At 55.3% G+C, this 26,064-nt stretch overlaps 1 protein-coding gene across 1 annotated transcript in view; it reads left to right on the top strand.

Annotated features, from left to right (window-relative positions):
• Positions 1 to 26,064, top strand: part of PIK3R3 (phosphoinositide-3-kinase regulatory subunit 3) — a 76,919-nt gene that overhangs the window by 10,508 nt on the left and 40,347 nt on the right. The window contains exons 5-7 of the mRNA XM_014872057.2: positions 2,905 to 3,036; positions 5,880 to 6,081; positions 6,434 to 6,519. Of these exons, the coding sequence (XP_014727543.2) occupies positions 2,905 to 3,036; positions 5,880 to 6,081; positions 6,434 to 6,519 (420 nt within the window). The remainder of the gene's footprint in view (positions 1 to 2,904; positions 3,037 to 5,879; positions 6,082 to 6,433; positions 6,520 to 26,064) is intronic.

The following is a 26,064-nucleotide window of genomic DNA, read 5'->3' on the forward strand; positions in this document are numbered from 1 at the left end:
ATGGGGTCAAGGTTGGGGTTTTGGGGTGTTTTCCTTCTATTTATGGCAGGCAGATGGAATCCCTCCGTCATTCCTCCATCATTCCCCTGGGGAAAGGATGGGAACATCTGGAGAGCAGCAGGAGAGCATTGACTCATCCTGCAGCTTCATTAACTTCTTATAGCTGGTTATCATCTCCCTCAGATAAGAAGAGAGCAGCATCCGTGGGGTCAGGCCGGTGGTAATTGTCTGGGAAGGCTCCGGGGTTAACCCTTCCCCCGCTGCCGGCTGAGCCTTCCCGGGCTGCCGGGGCACAGCCGGCGCTGGGGAACAGCTCGGAGCATCCCTCAGTTGTGCTCTCAGCCTGATGGGGAGCTCAGTTCACCAGGGCAGCTCCTGGGGCAGGAGGATGCCGCTGCATTTCCAGGAGGATGGGGACAACAGGGTAATGGCTACTTCTAGTCGTCGTGCCACGGCGGATGGTGCCGACAGCAATCAGTCCCTGTCAGCGAGGTGTGAATCCCCCTGGTCTCCCCATCACGCCTCTCTCTGGGTGTAAAGATGTTTTTGAATCTCGCTTTGAAACCGGCTGAGCCTTCCCTTTGAACACCCCCCAGGCTCATGCCTAACGAGGCAAACAAGCTAATTAGGCCACGGTGGAGCCCGGGGCTGATCGCCTGGGGCCAGCGCCCGGCAGCGGCCCCTTCCCTGCGCAGGAACAGCTTGTGGCTGCTCTCCTCAATCCGTGCCAGCATCCTTAAGGCGAGTGACAGGTCTCTGCAGAAACCCTCCTGGCGAGTGGGAAGGGCTTTGGGGTTTGCTCGGTGCCTTCCACTGACGGGAAAAGCTCTCTGCAATGCAATGAGACCCTGGGACCCCCCAGCAGCATCCCTGGGTTTTAGCCATGCACTGTGAGCATTCAGCAAAAAACAGGTGTTGTGGGATGATCAAGAGCATCTTGTGGGATCCCTGACCCAACTCTCCTCCACCTGCCCAGCTCGAGACAACCTGCCAGCTCACATCTCCAGGGCAAGTGCTAGCAAAAATAGGGAACTGACTGTCATGCCCCCATGAAGCCTGGCAGAAATAACACTTCTGGCCAGCCAAGAAGGTCCAGAAGTGTGGCTGGGAGATGGGAGCATGAGCACGGACCAGAATGGGGTCAGGGTGCAGCTGGCACAGCTCTGCCCACCTCGAGGATGCCAAGGGCAAAGTGATCCATGGGACGAGGCTGTGACTTTGTGGGGTGCTAGAAAGGCAGCACCCTGTTTGCCCTGGGTCATGTTTGGCCATGCTGGATAGCTGCCTACCCCAGTGGGGTGGCATCTGTCCCAGCTGTCCCCACGCTGCCCCAGGACACAGTTCCCAGCCGGCCGGGTGCTTGCTCCTGACAATGAGGTAGCGTCTCCAATGGCTGGGTTAAAGGCTTCGCTTCGGGCATTGGCCAATCTGTTTTCTCTCCGTCTGGGAGCCAAATGGAAGGCACTGGCCATAAGGGACCCACTGCAGCTTGGTGTTCCCACGCAGGCAGGCAGGCTCCCAGGCTGCCTGGGCCGCAGCAGGGATGCTCCAACGAGAGGAGATCAAGGTCAAGGTGCTCAAAAACAGCTTTTCCCAGCTGTTCCCCATCCCAGCCCTGCGGGATGTGTGCTTCTAAAGCCTTGTCCTAGGAAAGAGATTCTCCCCTCTTTTGGGTTTATTGCCACAGAAGGAAGCACAGCTGGCGTGGTTGGAGACTCACATTTTCTGCTGGAAAATACTGGGCTGGGAGATGGAGCATCTCCCAAAATGGGAGTGGAAGGGGGTTCAGAGCAGGGCAAGCCCACAGTCTTCTCTGTCATTCCAGGCCATTTGGGACATGGCACAACATCTTTAAGGAAATGACATATTTAATTTTCTTTTTTTAATTTAACCATTTCAAACCATATCAAATGGTTTTTATTATTCCTAACCTCCTGTATCCCCCACCCTCCAAATTCTCCAACAAGGAGAATTTCAAAACTTTGCATTTGGGTCCAGTTTGAATCAAAGCCAGATTTTGAAACCTTCAGATCTTTGCAAAAGGCACCATCACCCTCCAGACAGCCACCACCCAGCCCAGCCAGGATGGGAGACCTCCAAGACAAACACATGAGGCAATACCAAAGGATGCTGAAAGGCTTCTTCCCCCTGGACCATGGTGAAGCAATGTCCCTATGCTGGCCTGGCCATGGGGCTCAGACAGACATATCCTACCCTCAGTCTCCTGACAGACCATGGGACATTTCTGCTCCTAGCACTGCCTCTGTCCTGAGCCCAGGCTGTGTGGTCTCAGACCCCCTGTGTGCTTTCCCCCATTCCTGGAGCATCCTTCACCACCTCCTCAGGGCAGCCACCTTTCAGGGCTGGGTGAAGTGGTGCCAACTGGGGCACATTCACAGCATTTCAGGATCACTGGGGGTCCCATTGGCCTTTAGCAACTTGAATTGCCTGGGAACCATAACCCCATTCCATGGATGCATTTTCCAAGCAGCTCCTGCTGGGCTGGGGTTGGCACATGGCACCTGACCCTGAAAACTGGAAGATTCCTGGGGCAGTTGCTCAGTTCTTCCCATGGGTCCTGTCCTGCAATGGGACCCCAGTGGAATGGTGAGACATCTGTCCCATGCACTGGATGTACATTTCACTTGAAGCAGAGATGCTGCCTCGTGCTCTCCTTGGGCACGTGGAACTCAGGGTCAGTGGAAATTGGGACAGGAATATTTGCTGAGGGAGTGGTGGCAGTGAAATCATGCACTGCCCCACTGGGGAGATGGGGGCATGGGCAAAGAAATAAAAGAAAGCCCCCATGGTGGAGGAAGGCCCACAGGGATGGAAGAGCTGTGAGCTCTGTGCCAGAGGGGAAGAACCACAGGCTCAGGGTTCCCTCTGTCTGTCCCCCTCCAGATGCCTCAGCTGTGGACATGGACCTGTACGAGGCCCAGACACTGGCAGATGCCCTGAAGTGGTACCTGCAGGAGCTGCCCACACCCCTCATCCCTGCAGCTCTCTACAGTGACTTGGTCCACATGGCTCAAGGTAAGCACACGTGGGCTCCCCCCACACCTGGGACCTCTGTGGGGCTGGAGAAACTTTGGGAAGCCCCTAGAAAGGCTTCCCAGCATCTCCAGGGTAGCTCTGATCCCATCCCCTGCCCAATGCTGCACTAAGGGCAGATTCTGGGAAGGACCACTGGGAACATCACCTGTGCTGGAGCAGCTTGGCAGCATTTGGGAGATGCTCTGGGAAAGAAGGGAGATCCAAGGGGTTGCTTTTCCCCACCACAACGTGGTCTTCTCCCTCTGCAGTGCCCAGAGGAGGAGGTGCTGCCTGCCAGGACAGGCAGCTGCCAAGGCTGGGTGATGCTGGCCCCAGAAGAAAGCGTTATTATAATATTTTGGCTCTGCTGTCTGGGAATTTTTTCCTGTAATCTCATTAACTCCTGGCTTTATATGGGCACAAAAAAATTCTCAGCTTTTTCAGCTTAGTGCCATTAGGAAGTGCCTTTAGATCCCTGCAAGCTCTTGAGGCTCTGTGCAAATGTATGAGACCATCAAGGTTTTGGTTTTATTTGATTTATTTTCAAATAAACAGAGCAGGGCCCATACCAAGGTCAGCAGAGCCCACGGTCCACCCCAACAGTGAGCCTGGACCAAAACTCATTTCAAGTGAGTCCTCATAGAGCCACTCAACCCCTCCCAGCCAGAGGGCCCGTGGGCATCACCAGGCACACAGGAAACCCTTGCCCATTGTGTTTGACAGGACCTGAACCTCCTGCTGCTTGTGAAACCAGGATTTCTTCCCCTTCCATAGCAGCTCTCATCTCGCTGCCAGTTGCTGCAGTACCCTCCATCCCTGAGCATCACTTCCCTATCGTAAGCCAGATTAGTGCTTGGGCAGATCATATTCTTGGCTGCCCTAAGAGGCACTAAAAGATCACCCGTGGCCAGACTAGGTTGGCCTTTTCCTACCAGGTCCTGATGGGAAAAGGCCACGGGCTCTTTGTGGCTTCCAGTGAGGCAGAAGGGACGCACGGAGAAGGTGAGGGATAACTCACAGCCCATCCTCCCTGCCCTGCACTGAGACACAGAGCCAGAAGAAATACCCCTGGGGCTGGTGGCACAGAGAAGCTGCCTTCCCCTCACCCGTCAGAGGAGAAATCAAAGGCTGCCTCCCTTCCAAGGATAAAAACGCAATTAGGAAGCAATTAGCTGGGTTGCCTCGTTAAGCAACTTCAAAGGGAAGCGCCTTTCCCTGAAGCCTGTGCTGCAGCGGGCTCTGCTCCTGGCACAACAGGGGCAGGAGGAGGAGGAGGCAGAACGGTGGAGAAACCAATGGGAAGAGGATTTCTCTGGGGCTTAAAGGAAAAAATTAAAATATAAGTCTTTGAGGAGACGGTGCTGGGTTTTGGCAGCCTGCCCTGCAAGGCTCCTCTGCCCTGCTTGAGGCTGAGAGCTGGGAAAGCAGCAAGATGACCACCTTCCAAAGGAAGGGGAAAACATCCCCAAATTCTCCCTTTGGCTGTGAGCCTTCTCCTGCAGGATCCTCTAGGTGCAAAAAGATGCAAGAAAAGCAGGAATTGTGGCGGGGGAGGCCTGGAGCAAAGCTAAACATCCCTCAGGAGCAGTTTGTTGGATACAAGGGCTCACCAACGTCCCATTGCCAACATGGCTGGGTTGCAGACCTGCTTTGGAGGGGAACCCAGACCCCTGCCCCTCCAGCTCTGGTGCACCCTGGCTCCAAGGATGGATGTTGGGAGCTGGCTGGGCATTGGCCAAGCCTCAGTCCTGGTGCAAAGAGCCACGGGGAGCTGAGTCAGCCCCCGGCTGTCAGAGCAGGGCTTTGAAGCCGGCTGAGAGCAACCCAGCCCTGGGGACTTCCCTGTCCCCAGCAGATAAAAGGACTGGGACAAGGCAGGAATGGAGGAGGCTGGAGAGTGGCTGTTTCCTGTGCCTGGGGCAGCATCGCAGTCCCAGGGCGCTGAGCTCACTGCTCACAAGACCAGGGAGCCCCGGCCAAAGCTGCCAGAGGGCACTGGGGACATGATGGGAACTCGGGGGCTGTGGGCTGCTCAGGGCACCCGTGACAGTGGTTTTGGCAGCACCTCTCTGAAATGCAATGCCATTAAGTGCCTGGTTTTATTCATATGGGCAATTCGATTACCACTAGAAGCAGCTGCATCCCAGTCAGCCCTGCCTGTGCTGTGTTTCATGGGGTGTGAGACCATGATACAGGAGCCTCACTGCAGCCCCACCTGCACCCCAATTGCACATTATTTTTTCTTCTTAAAAACCCTTTTCCCTCCCAGATCGCTGTTTTTGCAGGGGAGCCTTTAAATTCAGTAGATCTTCAAGCTGGTGCCCATTTTCCTACCTCTGCTTTGCTCTGCCTTTACTATGCACCAGGGCATAGTGGCTTTGCTGTGCACCAGGGCAGGGCTCTCACTGTTCTCCATTCGAGCAGCACAGAGGGATTTTGAGGTGCAGCCCCTACGAGGTGAGCAGCTCAGCCCTCTGAGCTCCCTCCCTGGATGTGCTGTCAGGGGGAATGTACTAAAGGCACCTGACAACCTGATCTGGGGTGGTGTGAGTGGGTAAATGGGGCAGGCAAACCCCAGGAAGAAGTGGCCAAGACCCTGAAGAAATCATCTCTGCAGACCCTGGGATATTCCTGAGTCCATGGCCTGTCTGGGAAGGGATGGGCTGCAAAGAAATAGTAGTGGGAGAGGTGGAGGTCAGGTTGTTTTGGGTCTCTGGGGGGAGTAGAGAGCTGCCACAGCTCATGCCCTGTGTGCTGGTAAGTGCTGGTCTCCCATGAGAGGCATGGAGATGCCCTTGACCTCCCACACTGACCATTTTTTTCCTGTGTCCCCTCTGCTACAGAGACCCCAAGCCTGGAGGAATGTGGCCAGCGAGCCAGAGCCCTGCTGGCCCCCCCAGCCCTGCCACAGCCACAGGCACTGCTCCTGCGCCAGCTCGCCCGCCACTTCTGTCACCTGTGCCAGGGCGGCCACCGCAGCCGCCCCTCGCCCCGGCTCCTCGGGGAGCTCTTTGGGGAGCTGCTTCTGCGCCCTCCAGCAGCCAGGTGAGCTCCCCTGCCATGCACAGGGCAGGACAGGGGAGAGGAGGGTGCCCATGGACAGGCTGACCCAACCAAGCTGGGTTTTCTGTATGACAGTACACCAGTGCCCCAGGCACAGGGCTCTCCCAAGGGGGAGGCCACATCTGGGAGGTGCCATTCCAGCTGTGATGCTCAGACATGGCTCCCATTCCCAAAGTGACCAGGCATGATGTACACACACAAGACTGGGGTTCACAGCATTGCCTCAGTCCCACAGCAGATCCATTGGGGTAGCTGGCTGCTGTTCCAGGGAGTTGGGGGTCTCCTGGGAGATGGAACTGCTGGTGTCCTCACACACCTCTCCTCCTCTTCTCAGCACCGAGGGAGGCCCTGAGCTCCGTGCAAGGATCCTCGAGTCCTTCATCATGGCCAGCGAGGTGGCAGAGCTGCCGACAGCTCCTGGTAAGAGATGTCTGGCTGGTGGCAGAGGGGGGACAGTGGGTGTGACACTCAGAGCAGTGACAGCAGCAAATCATAGGGCAGTTTCAGTGGCTGGTGCAGTATGAGAAGGTGCTTATGTTCCTGTGGCAGTGCCCAGGCTGTGCTGGCTCCCTGTCCCATTTCCCTCTCTCCTTTCTCAGTGACACTGATTTGGGGACATTTCTTTGCAGTCCCTCTGAAGGTTTGCAGCTGTTTTCTGGCTTCATGTCTGTGTCATTGCTCTCTGGTCCCAAACAGGTTCTGCTCTCCCATTTTGGGGGCTTGGTGTGAGTTGGGGGCTCTTGGTGGGGGGCTCATGCACAGCTTGTTTTGTAGAGTGGGGATCTGGATATAATCTGTGAGGAAAAAAATAGCAGCATGACCATAAAATGGCAGGATGGTACTTGCTACAGCATCCTATCACAGTTTATGATTTTTAACTTGCATTTAGTCCCCATGTGTGCAGAATCATGCTGTATCCACTGCTGCTTCCTCTACTGGGCATCCCCAGTGTGGGGATGAAAACAAGCACTTGCCCCCACCTTTCCATGCACAGACAGTAGCCAGGAAAGTGGCTTTTTCTGCAAATGTTAGTGACCCCCACCCCCAGGGCTGCAGTACTGCCCCTTTCATTGCCAACATCACTGTTTGTGTCCAGCATCTCCTTGCTCTTTTGCTCTGCTGGCCACCTTCTCCTGCCATGTCCCTCTTGCTGGGTGGCAGCTTGTGATCCCATCAGTGTCCAAAACTGAAGCACATGCTCCCTGTGTCCTCTGCAGCACTCCAAGGATGGGAGGCAGTTGGTCCATCCAAGCAGGGATGTACATGGAAGGGAGAGAGGGTTCTCAGGGGAGCACAAACCTCAGACCTTGAGGACCACAGAGACCCATCCTTGTGGGATCCTCACCAGGCTGTCACTGAGACCCGCCTGTTCCCCCACACTGAGCTCCCCAGATGCCTGAGAGGCACAATTGCTTCCAGCCCTCCTCCTTGGAGATATGTTGGCGCTGGCCCCAGTGAATCGTTTTGGTTTGTGATGTCTCTGGGTCCTTGTCACCACCCTGCCTCCCTGGGGGATGGCCAGGCCAGGCAGGATTACGACTCTTAATATTCCTCATAAATCAGCCCTTTCAGACTTGTCATCTCATTTATTGCTCTCCCCCAAGCTCTCACCCATGAGTTTGTCAGGATGCATCTGTCTCCTCCACCTGCTGATCCAGCTGATGGGCAGCTGCAGCCCAGCAGTCCCTGGGGTCACTGCTGCCGTCCCCAGACTTTGTAATGTCATCGCTTGTCACCACCCCAAACTGAAAAGAGGAGTTGGGCAGGATCTTGAGGTCCTCATCCCTTCCTGAGTCAAAATCTCCCCTGTGGTCATCCCACAAGTGTGGGGCAGGACATAGGACACCTGGACTCACTGTGAGACTTCAGGCAAGTCCTGCCACCTCCTCTCTCTTTGTACCTAAAAGCGAGGATATTATTACTTGGCTGTCATCACATTAGGATGTTGGGAAGCTTAATTAAATGCCTGCAAAGCGATTTTGAGAGCTGCAGATGAAAGGGGCTATATATAAAGTGCAAAGAATTATTATTAGCGATGCGGTCCATGCCCTGGTCCTGCTCCCATCACCCTGGCCCCACTCCCCTGCATCCCGGCACCGGGATTATTTTAGTGTGTGTGTGGAGTTGTGGTTTTATAATTACACATGTAAAATAGCTATAAATACCCTGCAATAACACGGCAAGTGTGTGCGCATAGCACAGGAATAGGAGTCGGTAGCTGACATAAGGAAACCGTGGTGTGACCTCATTCTGACTCAGATGTAAATATACCTCATGTGAGGGGGCAGATGGGGGGCTTGGGGTTGCTTGGGGCTGCAGGGACAGTGGCCTCCTCAGCAGGGAGAGGCCTGGGGAGAGATCTGAAGCTGTTTGCTAATTCCAGGGAGGCTCCTGCAGGGCCAGGATCCTTCCTCTCCCATGTATCCTGGGACTGATGGGGGAAGTTTTTGAAACTTGGATGTTAAAATGTTAAAGAATAAAAATGTAAATTATGGAATTTGGTCCTGGAGGGGCTTTTCTGGGTGAACTTGCTGGGTTTGCAGTGTCCTTTCCTCCAGGCACTGCTCCTGAGGGGTCTCTTTAGCTGCCCGTTTTATGAGCTGCAAAGGAGAAAATGAGTTTGTGGTGGCTCTTGAAAGCTGTTCCTAGGATGCAGTGCTGGGGTCATGCTGGAGGCACTGGTCTGCATAGGGCCATGCTCTGGTTAGCGTAGGGAAATGCCACAGATCCGTGGAGAAGCTGCAATGGAGCCTGGGGCCAAGTGACTGCATTCAGGCCACCTTGCTGAGCTCTCCAGCAAGCCCCCAGCACTGGGCAGACACCCCAGGGGGACATTTCTCAGCCCCATGGGGGCCCAGGGGGCATACAGAGCTCACAGCAGGATCCCAGTGTCTGGGAATGACTGTTTCCCGGGCAGGGTGAGGGGGCAGGGGAAGGCAAAGGGAAGGAGTGATGCAAATACCAGCTCAGCTGAAGGAAGATGACTTCATCTCCTTTTCCTCTCCTGGTGCTATTTATAGTCACTTTAATTTACTCCCCTTTGCTTTATTATCTCTCCAACAAGCCGTTAGCCCTCAGACAGCAGGATGCCTTTATTCACCATGCAGCCAAAAGTTCTGAAAAAAAACCCTCAACCCACCACCAAAAAAACCCAAAAGCGGGGGCAGGAGGCAAAGGAAGGCGGCAGAGCACTTGGGCAGGAGCATCGCTGCCCTGTGACGTAGCTTTCTGGAAAAAAAACAGGATTTTTTGCTCCTTTTGGAGAAAGTCAACTGGGCAAGGAAGGTGTCCCCTTCCTCCTTCAGAGCAGTGGCTGGAGGGGTCAGGACTGGTGGTGCCAGGGTCCCTCCTCAGCCCAGGACAAGGGCTGCTGTTTTGCTGGACCCTGCTGAGGCAGACACCCCCTGCTTCCCCCCAGGAGCCCTAGCCCTGCCCTGGTTCATGTGGGGCAGTGGTATCATGCCAGGAAATTGGGATCAACACCACCCCAAATGCCTTGAAAACATCTTCCCAACAAGCAGCTTTGACAGCCCTGGGCCATGGGGAAACTGAGGCACAGCCTCCACGTGGAATCACCCGTTCAGTGGCTTCAAAATCCAGTCCCTGGGAAGGCTGGTGCCCAGCCCCGAGCTCAGCTCCGTGGCATCCCATCCCCAGTGCTCAGCAGGGCTGCAGTGGTGGGTGACAATCCCATAAACATCCTGTGATGTGACACTGGGCACTTCCCAGCCCAAGCCCCACGCAGGCACCTCTGGGACAGCATCGACACTGAGCAGGACTGCTGTGTGAAACCAGATTAGAAGGATCTGGCTTTGAAGTTTTTAATTAACTTTCCCCCTGTTTGCTTTCTTCTGGACTCAAGGGAAAAGATCAGCCTCCTGCTCTCCCCAGCTTATGTGGCACGGGGGAGGTTGCAGACTCAGATGTGCAGGGGGTCAGAAGGGAGCAGGGGGCATTGTGTGTAATCCAGCACAGAAGGTGCAGCTGGGCCCTGGGTCCAGGTGCTGTCCTGCCTCCACAGGAGCATCCCTGCACAACCACGAGCATCCTCCCACCTGGCCTGGCACATTGGCCACAGGGAACCTCAAATTTGCATTAACCCTTGGTGTTTCATCCCCTCAGAGCTGCTGGCATGGGTTAAAAATAGCCAGGAGAAAACCCAACCAAAACCCTGGGCGGAGAGCAGCATGAAAAAGCCATGGCTGAGTGGTCCCCTGTGCCAAAACACCTCATTCTGCCTCCCTGAATCTGCAAATAATACAGAGAAAACAAATTAACGCTGGGGAAGGGGAGGGAAAAGAGCCAGAGCCGAGCTAGCAACTTGAGGTAGGGAGAGCGGCTAAAAATAACAGATCCCTGAAGGCATGGGGAGGAACATGACGGGGATCCACACTCCTGCCATCCCAAAAGGCAGTCGTGTGCCTTCCCAGCTGCTCCTCACAACGCAGCCCTGCTGGTGAATCCAGAGACGGAAAAGCCTCCAAGAAGGGCAGCAGTGCGGAGGTGAGAGGTGCAGAGCTGTGCCATGGAGCCAGGAACGATGCTCCCACCTTCAGCAGAGCAAGGGGGTCCCCCAAGCACCTGGGTGCCCAGCTGGGAGGGAGCTGCTGCCTGACCCACTTGCAGGCAGCCGGGGGGCAGTGGGATGCTGCTGGGAGACCCCAGGGGTGCTGCCTCCACAGCTAATTTTAGCTTGTGTTCAATTAATCATGGAACAGGAGGGGATCACACCCAGCCCAGCCTTTGCCAGTGCCTCCACCAGCTCCCCTTTCCACCCTTGGTGTGCTGCTGCAGGGCTTGGAGGAGCAGGGGCCAGGCATTCCCTGATCCTGTGGGTTTGGGCTGAGGAGCTAGGAGAGATCATGTAGCACAGTCCTCTTCCTCCAGGCAGCTTTAAGAGGCTGGGGCAGCCCTGGAAAGGATGCCTCAGTTTCCCCTCGTGGATGGCATTGATGACCTTTGCTGGGGAATTTTTCAGGTTGCCTGTACAGCTCTGAACAGGCATTTTCCTGGCATGCCAGAGCTCTGGAATGCCGCCCTGAGATGGGGAGCAGTGACCCCCAGCAAAGGATGTCTCAGCCAGCCCAGACCTCTGCTGCATGCCCTAATGGCAGCCCCTTTCCTGGGACTCACCAGCTCTGCTGTGTAAAGTTGGGGCAGGAACAGCAGCATTGCTCAGAGACAGGCAGCTGTCCTAGCACAAAGGAGAGATCCTGGCAATGTTTTTGGGGTGCAGCATGAGAGCCCTGTGGTCCAGCTCTCCCCACAGTCCAGCTTCACTCATCCCTGTGTCAAAAGCACGGCATAGTCCAGCCCTCCCCCACGACGGAGGGAATGGCTCCTGACGGAAACAGGGCTCGGCTGGGATTGAAACCCTTTTCCTGCCTGCACTGTGTGGCCAGAGCTGATAAGGCCTGGATAACCCCAAGTATTGTGTGTTCCGCCCGCCCATGACCTGCCAGCGTGAGAGGAAACGCTGCTGCTCGGCCAGCCAGGATCCAGGGGGAGACTGTGTGCTGGTGGTGGGGTGCTGGAGTGCCCTGCTGTCTGGCCAGCCTGCTTTCCCTTTGGCCAGCATATGAAGTTTTGGGATGGCTCTGTCAGATGGTCATTGGTTCCAGCCCAGGTTGCTGTGTCAGCACACGCTGGTTGGCTCTCAGCTGTATGGTCATGAAAGAAAGCTGCCAGAGTGAAAAACCTGGGGGTTCAGGGTGATTGTCTGGCACGATCAGGGTTTGGCCCTCGGGATTTGCATTTCATCCTCTTGCGATGGAGCTTTGAACCTGGAACACCTCTGCCTGTTCCAGAGGCTAGACTGGCTGAGCAAAACCTCGCCAACCCAGAGGGAGCCACCAGCTTTGCTGTCCCACAGTGATCGGGGCTGGCTCGCTCCCTGTGCCGGCTGCTGGCCAAGGCAGACTGCAGGAATGTGTGTGCCAGTGCGTGTGTCCTCCTGGCTCCTGCCCTCAGACGCTGTCTGGGCTGGCGTCACCCTTTCTGCTGCAGTGGCTCTGGCTAAACACCATAGGCAGCTTCACAAAAGAACATGAGGAGGGTGACAAAGCATTAGCCACACCACCAGCCACAGCTGATTGTCCAGCTTGGCACCAAAGCCAGGAGCATCCTCTACTGTGCAGTGGCATTTCCATCCCCTGCCTCCTGCCTGGCAGCAGGTGGGCAGCAGCATGTGCCCCTGCTGCCCTTTTGGCCAGGAGATGCCAGAAAAGGGCAATGCTTCCCATGGGGAATTTCATGCTGGAGTAGGGAAGCTGATCCCACCATGATCCCACCAGCACCCCTGGACCCTGCCTCCCTCAAGAGCACACCGGCTCTGCTCCAAAGGGGTGGGAGGAGGCAGGCTACACAACACAGACACATGAGCAGCTCGGGGAAAGGCAGGATTTGTGCTTCCAGGAGGGAAAATGAGTCACAGGGGGATGACAGGGCTGTGCCAGCAGCAGAGCGCGGGACTGGGGTAAGCGGTGGCTGTCGGCTGCTATCCAGGAGGTCAGGCAGAAATGCTCTTACAGGCCTTGCCTGGCTTTAAAATCTATTAACGTCATTTTGCTGTTCGAGCCGAGAGCCGCATAGGCAGCAGAAACATTCGGGCATGGCTCAGATCAGAGCAGGATTTCAATTACAGTAATCAAAGGTGACACAGATAAGAAACCCCTGGTCTATGGAGCCACGACAGCTGTCCTCTGGCTCCAACCGGCACCCATCCAGAGCAGCTCCATCAAAATCACTGAAGTGGTACTAGGGTAAAATTGGATTGGAATCCATTTTCATCTGCCGTGGTGGAAAATGCTTTCCCTGCACTCCTTGGGGAGGAAAACCACCTTCTCAGGGACAGCAAGGGAGGAAGGTGCCAGGCATGGAGGAGGGGACAATGTGCCCAGCAACAGCACTGATGGCTGCTTTTGGGCGATGGAGGCAGCAGAAGGAACAGCTGGGATGCTGGAGCATCCAGGCTCTGCCACCTGCTTTTCCCTCTCCATTTCAGCCTGGCCCCACCGTGACTGTCATGGGTGAGGCAGGGATGTGCTCAGCTTGGTGTCAGGCTCCCTGGAGGGATGGACATCCCTCTGAGCCCTGTCCATGGCCAGAGAATCCCAGGATGTGCTGCAGGATGGACCAAGGAAAATGTGGGGAGAGGGTTGGGAGGTTGGATGAGAAGGGCCCAAGGGGCAGGAGCTGGCACTCCAAACATCCTCATTGCTTTTGTGACTTTGTGCAAATCTTTTGGACGGCAGCAGGGCATCCCTACCTCTGACTCCCTCACCCCTTTGGGCTTGCACTCCAAGGAGCCACTGGTGCCCACTGCCTAATGGGACCCTGTTTGCTGCCAAGCCATGGGGGCATCCCTGAGTCCCATGCACACAAGGGGTCCTTTCTGCCCCTGCCCCAGCACGGCAGGATCTGGCCAAAACACAGGGTCTCTTTCTGCGCCCACTGGCCCCGCTCCAGCCTGGCCAGGTGTCAAGTGCCCGGCCGCAGTGTGTCCCCCCCGGTGCTCCGCCGGGAGCAGGAACCCTCTCCCAAACACTGGAGGTTTGTGCGGGGCGGCAGGGCTGAATGGTGGGTCTGTGTGGCCGGGAGTGCCGGGGGGGGAGGGAATTTGAGCCGCTTGTTTCATCTGTTTACCTGGAAGTGGAGATCATGGCCAGGCCCAGCTGCCGCAGTGGCGGCACTTTCATGCCAGCACTAACGGGATGGGGAGTGCTGCACCCGACCCTGCACAGCCTGCAGCATGACAACGATGGGGACACAGCAGGGACTTGGCAGGGCTTCCCTCCCTCCATGTGCCTGCACAGTGCTGAACCCTCCTGCTTGTGGCAGCTGGAGAGCCGGACCGGGGGGAGGGATGTGGGGATGACCCTAAGCCATTACAGGGGTGGGTGATACTGCAGATCATCCTTTGTCCTGCAGCATCCCTATGTCCCTGCATGTGTCCCCATGCCAGCTGGGTCCCCATCCTGGCTGTGTTCCTCATACCGTTGGCGGTCTCCATTCTGGCTGCACATCTCTACCCCATCCATAGCTCTGTGTACAGCTGTGGTGTCCTACACTGGATGCTGTGGATGTCTATCAGCTCCATCCCTGCACCAACTGTCCCCCTGTACCAGCAGTGTCCCCATGAGAGCCACTCAGCAGCTCTGGGAGAGAGGGGCCACCCATGCAAGCACCAGGTTTTGTCCTTGTGTGAGGCAGGACTGACAGCCACACATAAGCTGCTGGGGAGGAAAAGGGGATGATAGCATCTTTGTCAGCGCCTGGATGTACGGGGATTAATGAAGCTGGCTCGCCTTCCCCAGGATTCAGGTTGCCTTATCTGTGTCTATCTGTTCTTACCCAGGCACAGCTAGAGCTGCTCCCGATGTGCACAGCTAATCCCAGAGGCTGGCAGATAGGGCAGGGACCGCTGCCTCCACCCACACCCTGCCCACACCCTCAGGGCCCGGGGCATAGAGCTGGGACATGACCTGTCCTGCCCCAGGCCAGCTAATGCTGGAGATAACCAGAGGCACAGGGCATAGGTGCCAGTTTAGTGGTCTCAGTCTGGCAGTAATATGTGCAGGGCTGTGAGGCAGGCACTGGCATTGCCTCTGATCCTGATTTTGAGGCTGCATCACCTTCCAGTTCTCCCAGAAAAGCTGTGTCTGCCCAGTTCATCTCTATTCATCTTTCACTTCAAAACAGTTACTGCCCCATGGGAACGTCTCTGGGAAGTTGTGGCTGTTCTTTGGTTAAGTAGATTTCTCCATCTTTTGGATACTTCTGGCATCTGAAAAGGGCTGCAGGTGGTGAAGGGGCTGGGGTACCCACAGAGGCTTGCACCTCACTGAGCAGCCTGGCACCATGTCATGCTCAGGAGACAGGGAGCAAGGGCTAGATCATTTCACCTCACATCACACAGATGTGGCTGCAGCACCCCTGGCTCTTCCCAAGTACCTGGAGGACCCATAAGCCCTGACTGCCCATCCCTAGTGCCATCTGGAGGGTGTCTTCCCTCTGGCTTCTGGCACCACTTCTTTCTCCCTTCTGTGTTGGCTTTTCATATCCTGGGGCAGGAGGAGCATCTGAGGCTGTGCTTCGGCACCATCCCAAGTTTCCAACCTGGCGCGCACAGTGCCATGGCAACACTTTATTTTTTCAGTTGCTTCCCTGTTTTCTTTGCAATTGGGCTCTCTTACTGGGCGATGGTGATCACAGGGGCTATTTGGGCAGGGTTCAGCATGCTGCTGAGCAAGCAGCTTGTAGCATGGTGCCTCGTGGTGGCTTACCCTGCCCTGCCATGTGCCCCATACCTCGCATGGCTCTGACCCTCCCTGGCCACATCATAGAGGGAAAAACATCACCTGGGCTTGGGAGTGACTGCTCAGCTCTGCACACCCCAAAGTTGCCCTGGGACCTCAAAGTTACCCATTTCCCATGGGCAGTACAGCTCCATGTACCATGGATATGGCCTCTGCAGAATTATGTCCCCAAGGTCACCAATGCCACCAGAGCTCTGTGTCTTTGGCAAAATGATGCTGAATGTGGTGAAGGGGGTGCCCAGCATGGCTGTCACTGCTCTTGTTTCTGTGACACTTCTTCCTGTGTTCCCAGCCTGTGGCTCCTCCAGAGCATCTTTCCTGTTACCTCCTGACCCTGCTACAGTGGGGTTTAAAGCTATAAGGAAGGTGGCCTGGAGAAGGCTTTTTAAAATGCCAGTGGGGAACTATGGCAAAGGAAACCATGCTAGGGAGGAGAATGGGGTCAGGAGAACACAAGCCCCCAGGACCCCTGTGTAAACAAGGATTGGAGGACAGTGACAGGAGTTTGGTAATGCAAAAAGCACAAGCAAGAGCTGGCCCTGACAAACTCCCTGGGCAGTTTCAGGAACAGTCTCAACCACTGAGTGGCTGCGCATATCTAAAGGAAGCTCTGCTTGGCAGCTTCTGACAGCTGCTTCTGCAAGAGCCTTAAATTGGACATTGGGGGTGTTTCAGAAAGAGAAACCTGAGTGTTTTGAGGACCGGAACAATTCAAAAGATCCTAGACAAATTCACAAGCCATCAGACTTGACAGGAATCTAGTCTTTTCAGCAAGAAAGACAAAAGCCTTTGTCCAAGTCGTTTCCACCTAGCCTTTAGTGGGACTAGAACTGCAGTGTCCTGTGCTGGCAGGCATCCCCCGGGCCAAGAACAGCCAGCCCCTGAAATCACTTTGTGTGGGCCCCAGAGTCCATCTCGGCATCCTGGCACTTGCTGCTGCCATCACTTCCAATTTAGACCTGCTCATGGCAGAGACCAATATAGAAGCACTTTGCAGAATGGTACTTCCCCTCCCCAGGGAGCCAATGCTGGCACTTTGCTCTTGCTGCTCACCAGCTCCAAGGAAGACTGAGGAGCTTGAATTACTTTTTTCCAAGAAAGGTGAATTTGTTTTGCAGAAAGATAAGGACTGGGGAACAGTTGTTCTGCTCTGTTGAGCCTTTCTGCCATTCTGGATACCTCTTCCATGAGATGGCAGGACAGGCAGAGGGGCAAGGGCATCATTAGGACCCCCAAGGAGGGGAAGGATGAGGAGATGGAATCAGGGGACACATGGGTCTGTCTCTATGTGCTCTCTTCACAGGGGTGAGTGCAAGTCAGCCCAGGTAAGTGGAGAGCTGGTTTAGGGAAGGGCTTGAACCAAACCTCGCTGTGGAAGGTTGTGGAAGCCCATGGCATGTGCACACTCTGCCCCTCCCCTTGGCAGGGCGGTGGCCATGAGATCCTGTAGCTGCTGCTGCTCATTCTGTATTATCCAGCCCAGGGGTGGAGAAAGCCTCATTGTCTCCATCTTCCCTCTTTTCTTCCTGGGGAAAAACAAAAGCAAAATCATCACATCAGGGTGGAGTTACTCGGGGACTGAAGAGGGGAGAGCACTTCCAAGGCATTGGGAACTGCTAACCCCAGCCCCATGGGTGAGGTTTCTGGTGTTTAGTAAGGGTTTGGTGTTCCTGCAGCTTTATCCTCCATAAAGCCATAAAAAACGTATCCCACTCCTCCAATTGCTTGTTCCTACAGAAACTGGGGGCAGAACCGGGTCTCTTGGGCATGGTCCTCCTCACAGTTGGAAAACGCCCCACAGAGCTCTTCCAGGGGCTGGACACCAGTTCCCATTGGCCCTGCACGGCTCCAAGCCACTCATGTCCATGCCACATTTTGGTGTCCTCTGGTCCCTCCCAACTGCTCTTCGCCAAACACTTCCTGTGCAGTGGATTTGATTTGGTGTCTCCGAGGCTGACACTCAGCTCAGGACTGTGCTGCCACTGCCCAGGCAGCCTGTGCTGTCCTCAGCATCCAGTGCTCAAAACCACAACCTCATGGTGAGCATCCTCCCTGGAGAGGCTGCTCTCTGCAATTAATCCGGGCATGGTTTATGCTAACGACCTCCCCACTTTAAATTATAAATGGCCCTTGGCATGTGTGCACACAAACACACGTGTGTGTGCAGAGATCCTTTAAGGCCATCATTAGCTGTAATTAGTGGGATCTGTCACTCATCTTTGGCAGTTAACGATGAGCCCTGAGTCAGAGGAATCCAGCGGCAGATAAAATAAACACGATTTCAAACAGTTTGGAAATAACAAGCCCTCGTTAATCAGACAAGCCCCAAAGGGAAGCACTTGGAAAAGTGGCAGCTTCTTTGCCATTGCTGAGAATGGGACTGGGTGGGCTCCAGGACAGCCCCTGTGCTCCCCAAACCCCCACTCCAGTGGGAATGGGAGGCAGGATATTCTCTCTTGGCTGACCTCTCGGCAGGACTGAAGTGTCAGAGCCAGTCAGCTCAAGCAAAAACCCAAAAACTGGCAAAACCCACCCAAAGGGCTCCTGCATGGCCCGGGTGAAAGCAGCTGAGGAGCAACCTGGCACCAAGGTGCAAGTGGGGGTGATGCTGGTGCAGGGCTCAGTTCTGGGTAGAGATGAAGCAGCTCTGGGGCTCTGGGGCAGCACATCCCACAGCCATCACTCACCCCAAGAGCTTAAAAGCTGTGTGGATGGGAGCATCCACAGGATCCAGCAGCACAGGGGAGATAGGATTTGGGGAAGGGGCTGGTACAAGGGATGTTTCCTGGGGAGCTGGGGAGACTTCTAGCTGTCACAGCTGCAGCTAAATTACAGCAAATAGGAGGGGAATGGGACACATGAGGCTGGTTTATATTACAAAGGAGCAGTCCATCATGGGGTATTTAAAATAATCCGCTTAGATGCACAGTAGCAGATTTGGAGTGCTAAGGGAATTGAAGGCGCTGTGGCTTTGCAAGACTGGATCAGATCTAGTTAAGATGCCACTTAGAACAGCACATCCCATCCTGCCTCGCTGCCCCAGGGGACAGGCACACAGCACCTGCAGCCCCTGCAAGGCCACTCCCATCCCACTAGGGAGGCACCCAAGGTGACATTGGCCACATCAGGATGGGTGACAATGTCCTGTGGTAGCTCCCTGGGACTGGTGGAAGGTTTGGGCAGCACAGAACCATGGATTAGGCACAGGACAGGGGATTCCCATGAGGGGCCAAGCCTTTGGAGTGGTGGAGGAGGTGCAAATGGTGCTTGGAGTCCAGGGGCACCTTCATGCTGAAGCCAGGTGCCTGGTAAAGAGCTGGGACCGGGGGATGCTCAGGAGAGAGCTGTACCCACACTGCCAAGGGGTGGGAACCTCCTCTAAGGGTATCCATGTGGCATTTCCGGCTCAGCTGGGGCTGGGGACAGGGACCTGGTATGGAGTCCTGGTAGGCTGGGACCAGGTTCTTCAGGGGAAGAGCCGGGGCTGGGGTTGCTCTGCCTCTGCATGGCCTTGCAAGCCTCCCAGCATGGCCAGTGGCTACAGAGGAGGGTGGCTCCTAATGCCACAAGCTAGGGGGTCCTCTGCTGGGGTCCGGGCTCACTCTGGGGTCTGTATGGGTAGGAACATGGGCTGTCTGAGCATCCCTGAGCATCCTCGCACTGCTCCTCTGAGCCAGGCTGAAAGCTCAGCCCCAGGGAAGCCAATTTACCCTGAGAGAGGGATTTCATCCCAGAGACTTCATTACAAGCAGATATTTCCCCAGAAGAGTATCCTTCCAAGGGCAGATGGTTTCCACCTTGGGCAGGCTCAAGGGGTTCAGCCTGCAGTGGCCCTGTGGAGCCAGAGCAGCAGCAGCTCCTCAGAGCCAGGCAGTGTAGCCATAAGTGACCCTGCCACAGAGCTGCTCCTCACACTGCCCATCCCTTTGCTCCCAGGGAGGGCAGGGCCCAGGAACATGCTCGCAAAATCTGAGGCTGCATGTCAGACTAGGCCACAGGACTGCCTGCACCTCTTCTTGTCCTCAACCTGTGCCCTCTGTCCCCCTCTGACCCCACGGCAGGGCTGTGTTCAACACGAGGGCTCACTCTGGCAGGTTTAAACACTGTCCCCAGCTCCCCTAAGCATTAATCCAAGCGAGGATTAAGGTTACCAAGCTCCTGGAGCCACCCAGCTCTCACGTCTCCCACAATGGACCCCTCTGTCCTGGTCCCAGAGAGGGCACAGGGCTCTGCTGTCTCCCTGGGACTTGCTGCTATCGCCCCCAAACCCCCCAGCTCTTCTCATCAGCAGACACCTCACTGGGGTTGTGCAGCACCTGTTCACCTCTGTGAATTGGGGACCAGACATCATCTCTGAGGCTTTGGGGGCTTCCAAGACTCTGTGACCAACTTCCCCCTGCTCCCTGCAAGCCCTGGGGTGGGTTTGGGGTAGCCATGAGCTTCTCCCCCCTCTTCTCCCCTGTCCCCCAGGTGCTGTGTTCTGGGTCAGCTCTGGGTTCATGACAACTAGTTTAAATGCATGGAAAATACCTTAATCCTGGTAAGACTCTGATCCCTGCCTGCTCATACTTCTCATGAAAGCCCCCCACTTCAGCCGTAATCCCCTGGGAGAGTTCATATGTGCACCCACCATTTGTGGGAGCAAGGGATGTTCTCCAGGGCACCCACAAACTCCTGGGGTTGGCACACAGGGTCCTGGCTAGTACTGCCCAGGGAGTCCTGTCACCTGCAGGGGACAGTAGGGATACAGACGCTCCCATCACATGGCCAGTGGCTCCTGCCACCCTCTTGTGCCCCCTTAGGGCCACCAGCTCCAGAAGTTTTCAGAGACAACAAAGTAACGGTAAACGATTTTTACATAGTTATGGTCATGTTTCATTTCTGGTTTGAGTTGCTATATACTCCACAGTGAGCAGAACTCCTAGACTCCCAATCCCTATCCCCTTGCAACTCTTGTCCCATCCAGAGGGCTCCCCAGGGCATGGGATTGGCTTGTGGGGAGAAAGAGGGCTCTGGCTCTGCCCACAGTCCCATTTCCCTACCGTCAGAAGCTTCTGCTGCCTTTACCTGCCCTGACCTGTGGCCCCACGAGCTGTAATCCCCCTCCTGCTGCACCTGCAGGATCAGAGGCTGCCAGTGTCCAACGCATCCCAGAGAAAGGAGGGCACTGGGGGTTGGTAATAAATCCTAACGATATCCTAGGGAGAGGGGTAGAACAACAAGTTCTCACCACTCCCCTGCGTGGCAGTAGGAAAAGTCTGTGTTTGCAGAATTGTCTCTTGTATTTATAAGAAGCAAGGACAATGCTGGGATAGAGGCTGAGCTGAGCTTTTAACCAGCCAGATTACACTTAGCAGGAGCATTTACCTCTGCCTCTAATCCTCCTGCCACAAAGACTTGCTAACTCCTTCCCGGATTTAACTGGAAGGCTTCAAATCTTCCTGTAGAGGAGAGAGTTAAGCCCGAGCTGGTGCTGGAGGGCTGCAGAGGTCAGGGTCAGTGTTCCTCTTTCTCAGGCACATCAGGTTTAGGCCGGACATGGAAGTCCCAGGCTCAGTTTTTTTTTCTGGCAACAGGCCCTGCAGTCAGGACAGGATGGGAAGGTGCCAGGAGCCCTTCAGTCCTTGGGAGCTCAAAATCAGAGCCTATGCAGAGCAAAGATTTGGACATTCTTGAGCAAAAATCACTGCTGCTTCAACACAGAGCAGAGACAAAAGCTCTGGAGGAGCCCACCTGGTTGGAACAGTTGGTTGTTTTTAGCTGGATTTCTTGTAAGAACAGGAAACATCCATAGCCAGTGCTGGGTGGCTGGGGAAGGTTGGGATGGCTGCTGTAGGATATGGTCATGCTCCTGACACCCAGTGTCACCTGGCACACGGCTGGTGTCCCCTGACTCCCCCATCCCACCCTGGAGCAGCCACATTCGCCACTGCCTGCACAGGGCCAGGCCCATTGATCCTCAGAGCCCAGGATACCTATGCTCACTGGTGGGCACCACCTCTGGTTCATGCCAGCAGAATCCCTCCCATTATGGGCATTCCCTTGCAGGATGCTTTGCATCCATTCCAGGAAGGGGAGAGACAAAACTCCTGGCCCTTGGCCCTGCAGCACAGCCCTATGGCATCCCCAGCACAGTGACCCTGACACTGCCAGAATAGGGGATTTTGGTGTGAGGCTTTGAGGTAGGGGACAGGGACATGGCACATGCTGATGTCACTGAGCTGGCTGGCACTGGGCAGCACATGGCACTGTGGGAGACCCACCAGCAAAGACGGTGTGACTGACAGAGTGGCCAGGAGAAGGGCTGGAGCTCCATGGCTGGCTCCACACAGCCTGGCCCCAAAGGCTGCACACCCTCGGTCTCGTCCCACACCGCTGGCACTAAGCCTCGCACGCCAGGGTCACAGGCTGAGCTGGGAAAGACCATGAGCTGAGACAGCAGAGCCAGGGATGAAAGCTGCCCTGACTTCTGGGAAGCCGGCAGTATCGGAAACTTCCCTCCCAGCACAGCTGCGTGGGAGGGGAAGACGAGTCCCCTCAGCCTGACCTTGCATGGTGTCCCGCCATCCGGCAGCACCTCTAGGGCTGCAGGGACACGCGAGCCTCCGTGGCGGCGCGGGCCGGCATGACACGATGGCAGCCATCCCACTGCCACCACCCCGCCAGCAGCTCCCTCACAAAGGCCGGAAGCTGGGCGCAGCCATGGGGCTTCCCGGCTCGGCCGTGGCCCCAAGTGCCCCAGGGATGAGCGGGCTGCCAGCCAGCAGCACCCAGCCCGGCCTCCGAGTCCATTTGTGGCGCCACTTACAAGGGGCTTTGCCACAGTCAGGAATTCCCTGCCTTTCCTCCAGCTGCCCCGGTGCCCGGCAGTGGAATCGTATAGGGGACCCTATTTACAGCATTACCCCTTCCTTATGCCGGGTACAGAAAGCACCTGGCAAGTGGAAATCCACCTCATGTGCTCCCAAGCGAAGCTCTGGGGCCTGCAGCAGGCAGAGGGTGCGGGGCTGAGGGTGCTGTGCTGGGGCAGGGCTGCAGAGCCCCCCCGCTCCCCTCCTCCAGCCCGCTGGGCAAGGGGCCAGCTTGGCTTCCGCAGCCCTTTCTGCAGGCAGGGCTGGTCTGTTCCCCACGAGCTATGGACGGCCTGGCTGCCCTTACAGTAAATCTGAGCGAGTTGTTTTGGGCAGGGCATTGGCAGCCCCGCAGGCAGCAAACCGGCCGTGTCCTACTGGCACCGTCGTCTGCCGCAGGCGTCTCCTGTTTCCAGTGCACCCCTTGGCTTTCCCAGCACTGACCCGCTGCGTGTCACACCCTGGCATCAGCTGCTGTCCCCGGGTTCCCCCACCTCCCTGGTAATAGGCAGCGTCTGGGGGAGGGGAGAAGATCTGCCATCACTCCCCTGCTTTGGCTTCAGGTGCACAGGAAGGATTCTGGGGCATGCAGTGATGCCAGCACAGTCCCACAAACTGCTGCCCAACCACCCCTTGCTCCTGCTTTCTCCCATCATTGGCCCCTGGCCATCAGTTCCAATCTCCAGCTGAGGGACTGGGGAATTTTTCTGCTTGCTTGGGACAGTGTGAAGCCTTTGTCCCTGTGGTGGCCAGCAGATGAACCTGAAGCACCATTGAAGCATTTTCTTTAGGGCTTAAGTGGGATTTATGGAAGATGCCTGCTCCAGCCCTCTTCACGGATGGGTAACTTCAAGCATTGGGAAAAGGCAAGATTTGGCTTAACCAGCAGAGTTTCCCTGAGCCCTCAGGATCATATGTTGCATTTCCTTATCCACAAGTATTTTCTCACTACCAACCTTTTAAGTAAAAATCACTGAGGGGTGCATGTCACCCGAGACTGTGAGGCTTGGGGCTGCAAGGACTGTCCCACACTTTGCTTCACATCTGTACCCCAAGTCCAGAGGAAGGTGAAGTACACACTAGCAAAACTGAATGACCAAGAAGCAGAAAACAAGCAAGGCACTAAGTCACCTAAGGACAAGGGCAGGCTAAGCCCTGCCACCCCTGACCCACCAGCCTGGGGACATTGCCCCAGAGCAGCTTTGCCAGCTCCATGGTGCCTTCTGCATTTGGCCCAACCTTTGCCATCATGGGAAAGGATGCACAGTAGACACAGGCAAGGGATTTTTCCAGGGTGGAAGCTTGCTCCTGGTCTGGTTTTTCAGAAGCAGACTGCAAGCTTGTGAATCGGAGGTATTTGTCAAGTTGGTTCCTGCAGTGGAAATGATCAAATAATTGTTCATACACCCGTCTGGCCCAATGGCTCATGCTCACAGAGCAGAAACTGGCTGTCAGGCTGCAGGACTGTGGTTCCCCCGTGATGCTGTGGCATGTTTGTGAGAGGAAGATGCTGAGGCTGCAGGTGCCTTTCCAAGGCAGAGCTGTGCCACGCTCCAGGCACGCTGCCAGCCGTCGCTTGGCCGGATCCGTGCCGCCTTTCTCTGGGAGAGTCTCAGGGAGGGCTGTACTTCACAGCGGGCTTTTCCTGTTCCACTTGCCCAACAGAGTGCTTCCAGCATCTTCTCTACCCCTTGTCCTCTCCTTCCTCCTCTCGCCAGTTTGCAGTTCTGACAGTCTGTCCTTGGCTCTCCCCACTTCCCTGTGCTCAAGCAGGCATCCAGAACAAGCCTGCTGCTCTGAGTGAGGATGGAGGACATGCATTCCTGTGGAAAATCAGGCTCTCTCAGCGGCAGCCTCTTCCAGCCCCTAAAGTGACAGTGACCTGAACATTTCTATTCACACCAACTATTTTTTCAGGCATTTTTAACCTCCTCTTATGTATTTTTCTTTTTCCTTTGGGGTTGAAATTATTCTGGCTTTGTGCAAAAACCAACTCTGAAGTGCTTGGGGAGAGGAAACCTCCCATTATACTTTTGAAAAATAATATTAATCTTCCCTCTCCTTTTATGAAGAGTTCTCTCCCCAATGGCTTAGGACTGGAGGTAGGCATTTGATGTGGAAATAGCCCTTGCTGGAAGAGCCCTTTGATGTTTGATTTTCACACAGCCAACTCCTAACCATCCACGGGGGGCACAGGGTGCTGGCAAGACTGGGCTCCAAAGGGTGCCCAGGAAGGACACAGAACAAAGGGGAGGTGCTGCCAGACCCTTATCCAGCCTGACTTGTTTCCCTGAGCAACAGGCAGGTGTTTTCAGGCTTCAAAGACAATAAAACTAGGGGGATTTCCATTCGTCAAAACTGCCCTTGGCCTGATTCAGCTCCAGGACCTAAGTCCAGCCTGCACTGAGCCAGAGTGATCCTTTGCCCAGGGCAAGAAAGACCTGGCACCTCCCATCAACCAAAGAGACCAGAGGGGAGTGCAAGGAGCAGGATTTGGCCTCAGCTGCAGAAATGCAATGGCAAAGGGAAGGAGGCTGCTGGGCTCCCCAAAATGCCTGTGCTGAAACACACCCACTGCAGAGAGATGGGGCCAGGAGGCCATACCATGAGGATGAGGTGCCTGAGCTTGGTGTGTGGGGAGCTGGACCTGGGCAGCATCCCCAAGCAACAGCATCCCTACCCTTGCTGCAGGGACGCAGGGGACAGTGAAGTGGATTCCCACTTTGGGACTGAGATATTGTCATGAGGTGCCTCTGGTGGCAGGGAGCCGGGTCATACATTTGGTTTTTTCAGTCTGACATAGATCCTAGCTCCTTATTTAGTGGGTTTAGTATTCACCGACTTCTCCTGTAGTGCAGCAGCAAGTTTTTTTCTCCTTCCCCTCCCTCTCCCTCTGCTACTGTTTTCACTCATTTAATTCCTCAAAGCACTTCTAACAGGCCGTTCATCTGGGAGGCATCGCCCAAAACAAAGCTCTATTGTGTACACTTGGTCAAAGCAAGATAAGAGCTTCCTAGCGACAGGGAGTAAAGGTGCTTCTTCAGGTGCTGGCAGCTCAGACAGAGCGCAGTGTTTGGGATGTGTCAGCCCACCGGCCGGGATTTGCATAGTTAGGAAATCCCTCTTCGCTTTCTGGCACCCTGCAAACTCTTGTATTAAACCTTAGTTTTGGCCTGGTAATCAGCATCACATTATTTACTTTGTTTCTCCCCTTTTTCTGTTCGGAGACAATATGCATTTTATGCTTTGTCAGCAGAAGGCAGGGCAGAGCTCACCCTTCAGAGCATCCCACTCCTGGGAGCTCCAGCAGCTGACGGCTGTGTCTGCTCTCCACAAAGAGCTCCTGTCCAGCACATTCACGGCACCAGAAAACAAAAGGTTTTACACTGAGTTCTGTACTAACTTATGTGTTGTGAGAGAGACTTGGCTGCCTTTTTACCCAAAAGCTTTGTCCTTAGCAAAATTTGAAGATGTTGCAAGTTTTGTCTGATCTTTGAGGAACAGATGAACTGCTGGACATCTGGAAATCCTGGACACAAGCACTATGCCGGCACAGCTCAGCCCTAAGGCACATGCTGAGCAAGACCAGTGATCCCAGGACACAGCCGAACATGTGCTGCGCAGTCCCTCTGTGCATGGGCTGTAAAGCTTGTGCTTTCCAAAAACTGGATTTGTTGCATGTTCTGAGGACATCTGTGCAGCATAGGCACTGGTGGGCTCAGGATTCCAGCTAATAGCCCAAAGATTTACCTGGTGTGCTGGGAAGTGAACTTCATGCTGCAGTGGCAGATCTGCCA

Source organism: Sturnus vulgaris, chromosome 9 (assembly GCF_052056855.1).
Source record: "Sturnus vulgaris isolate bStuVul1 chromosome 9, bStuVul1.hap1, whole genome shotgun sequence".
NCBI lineage: Eukaryota > Metazoa > Chordata > Aves > Passeriformes > Sturnidae > Sturnus > Sturnus vulgaris.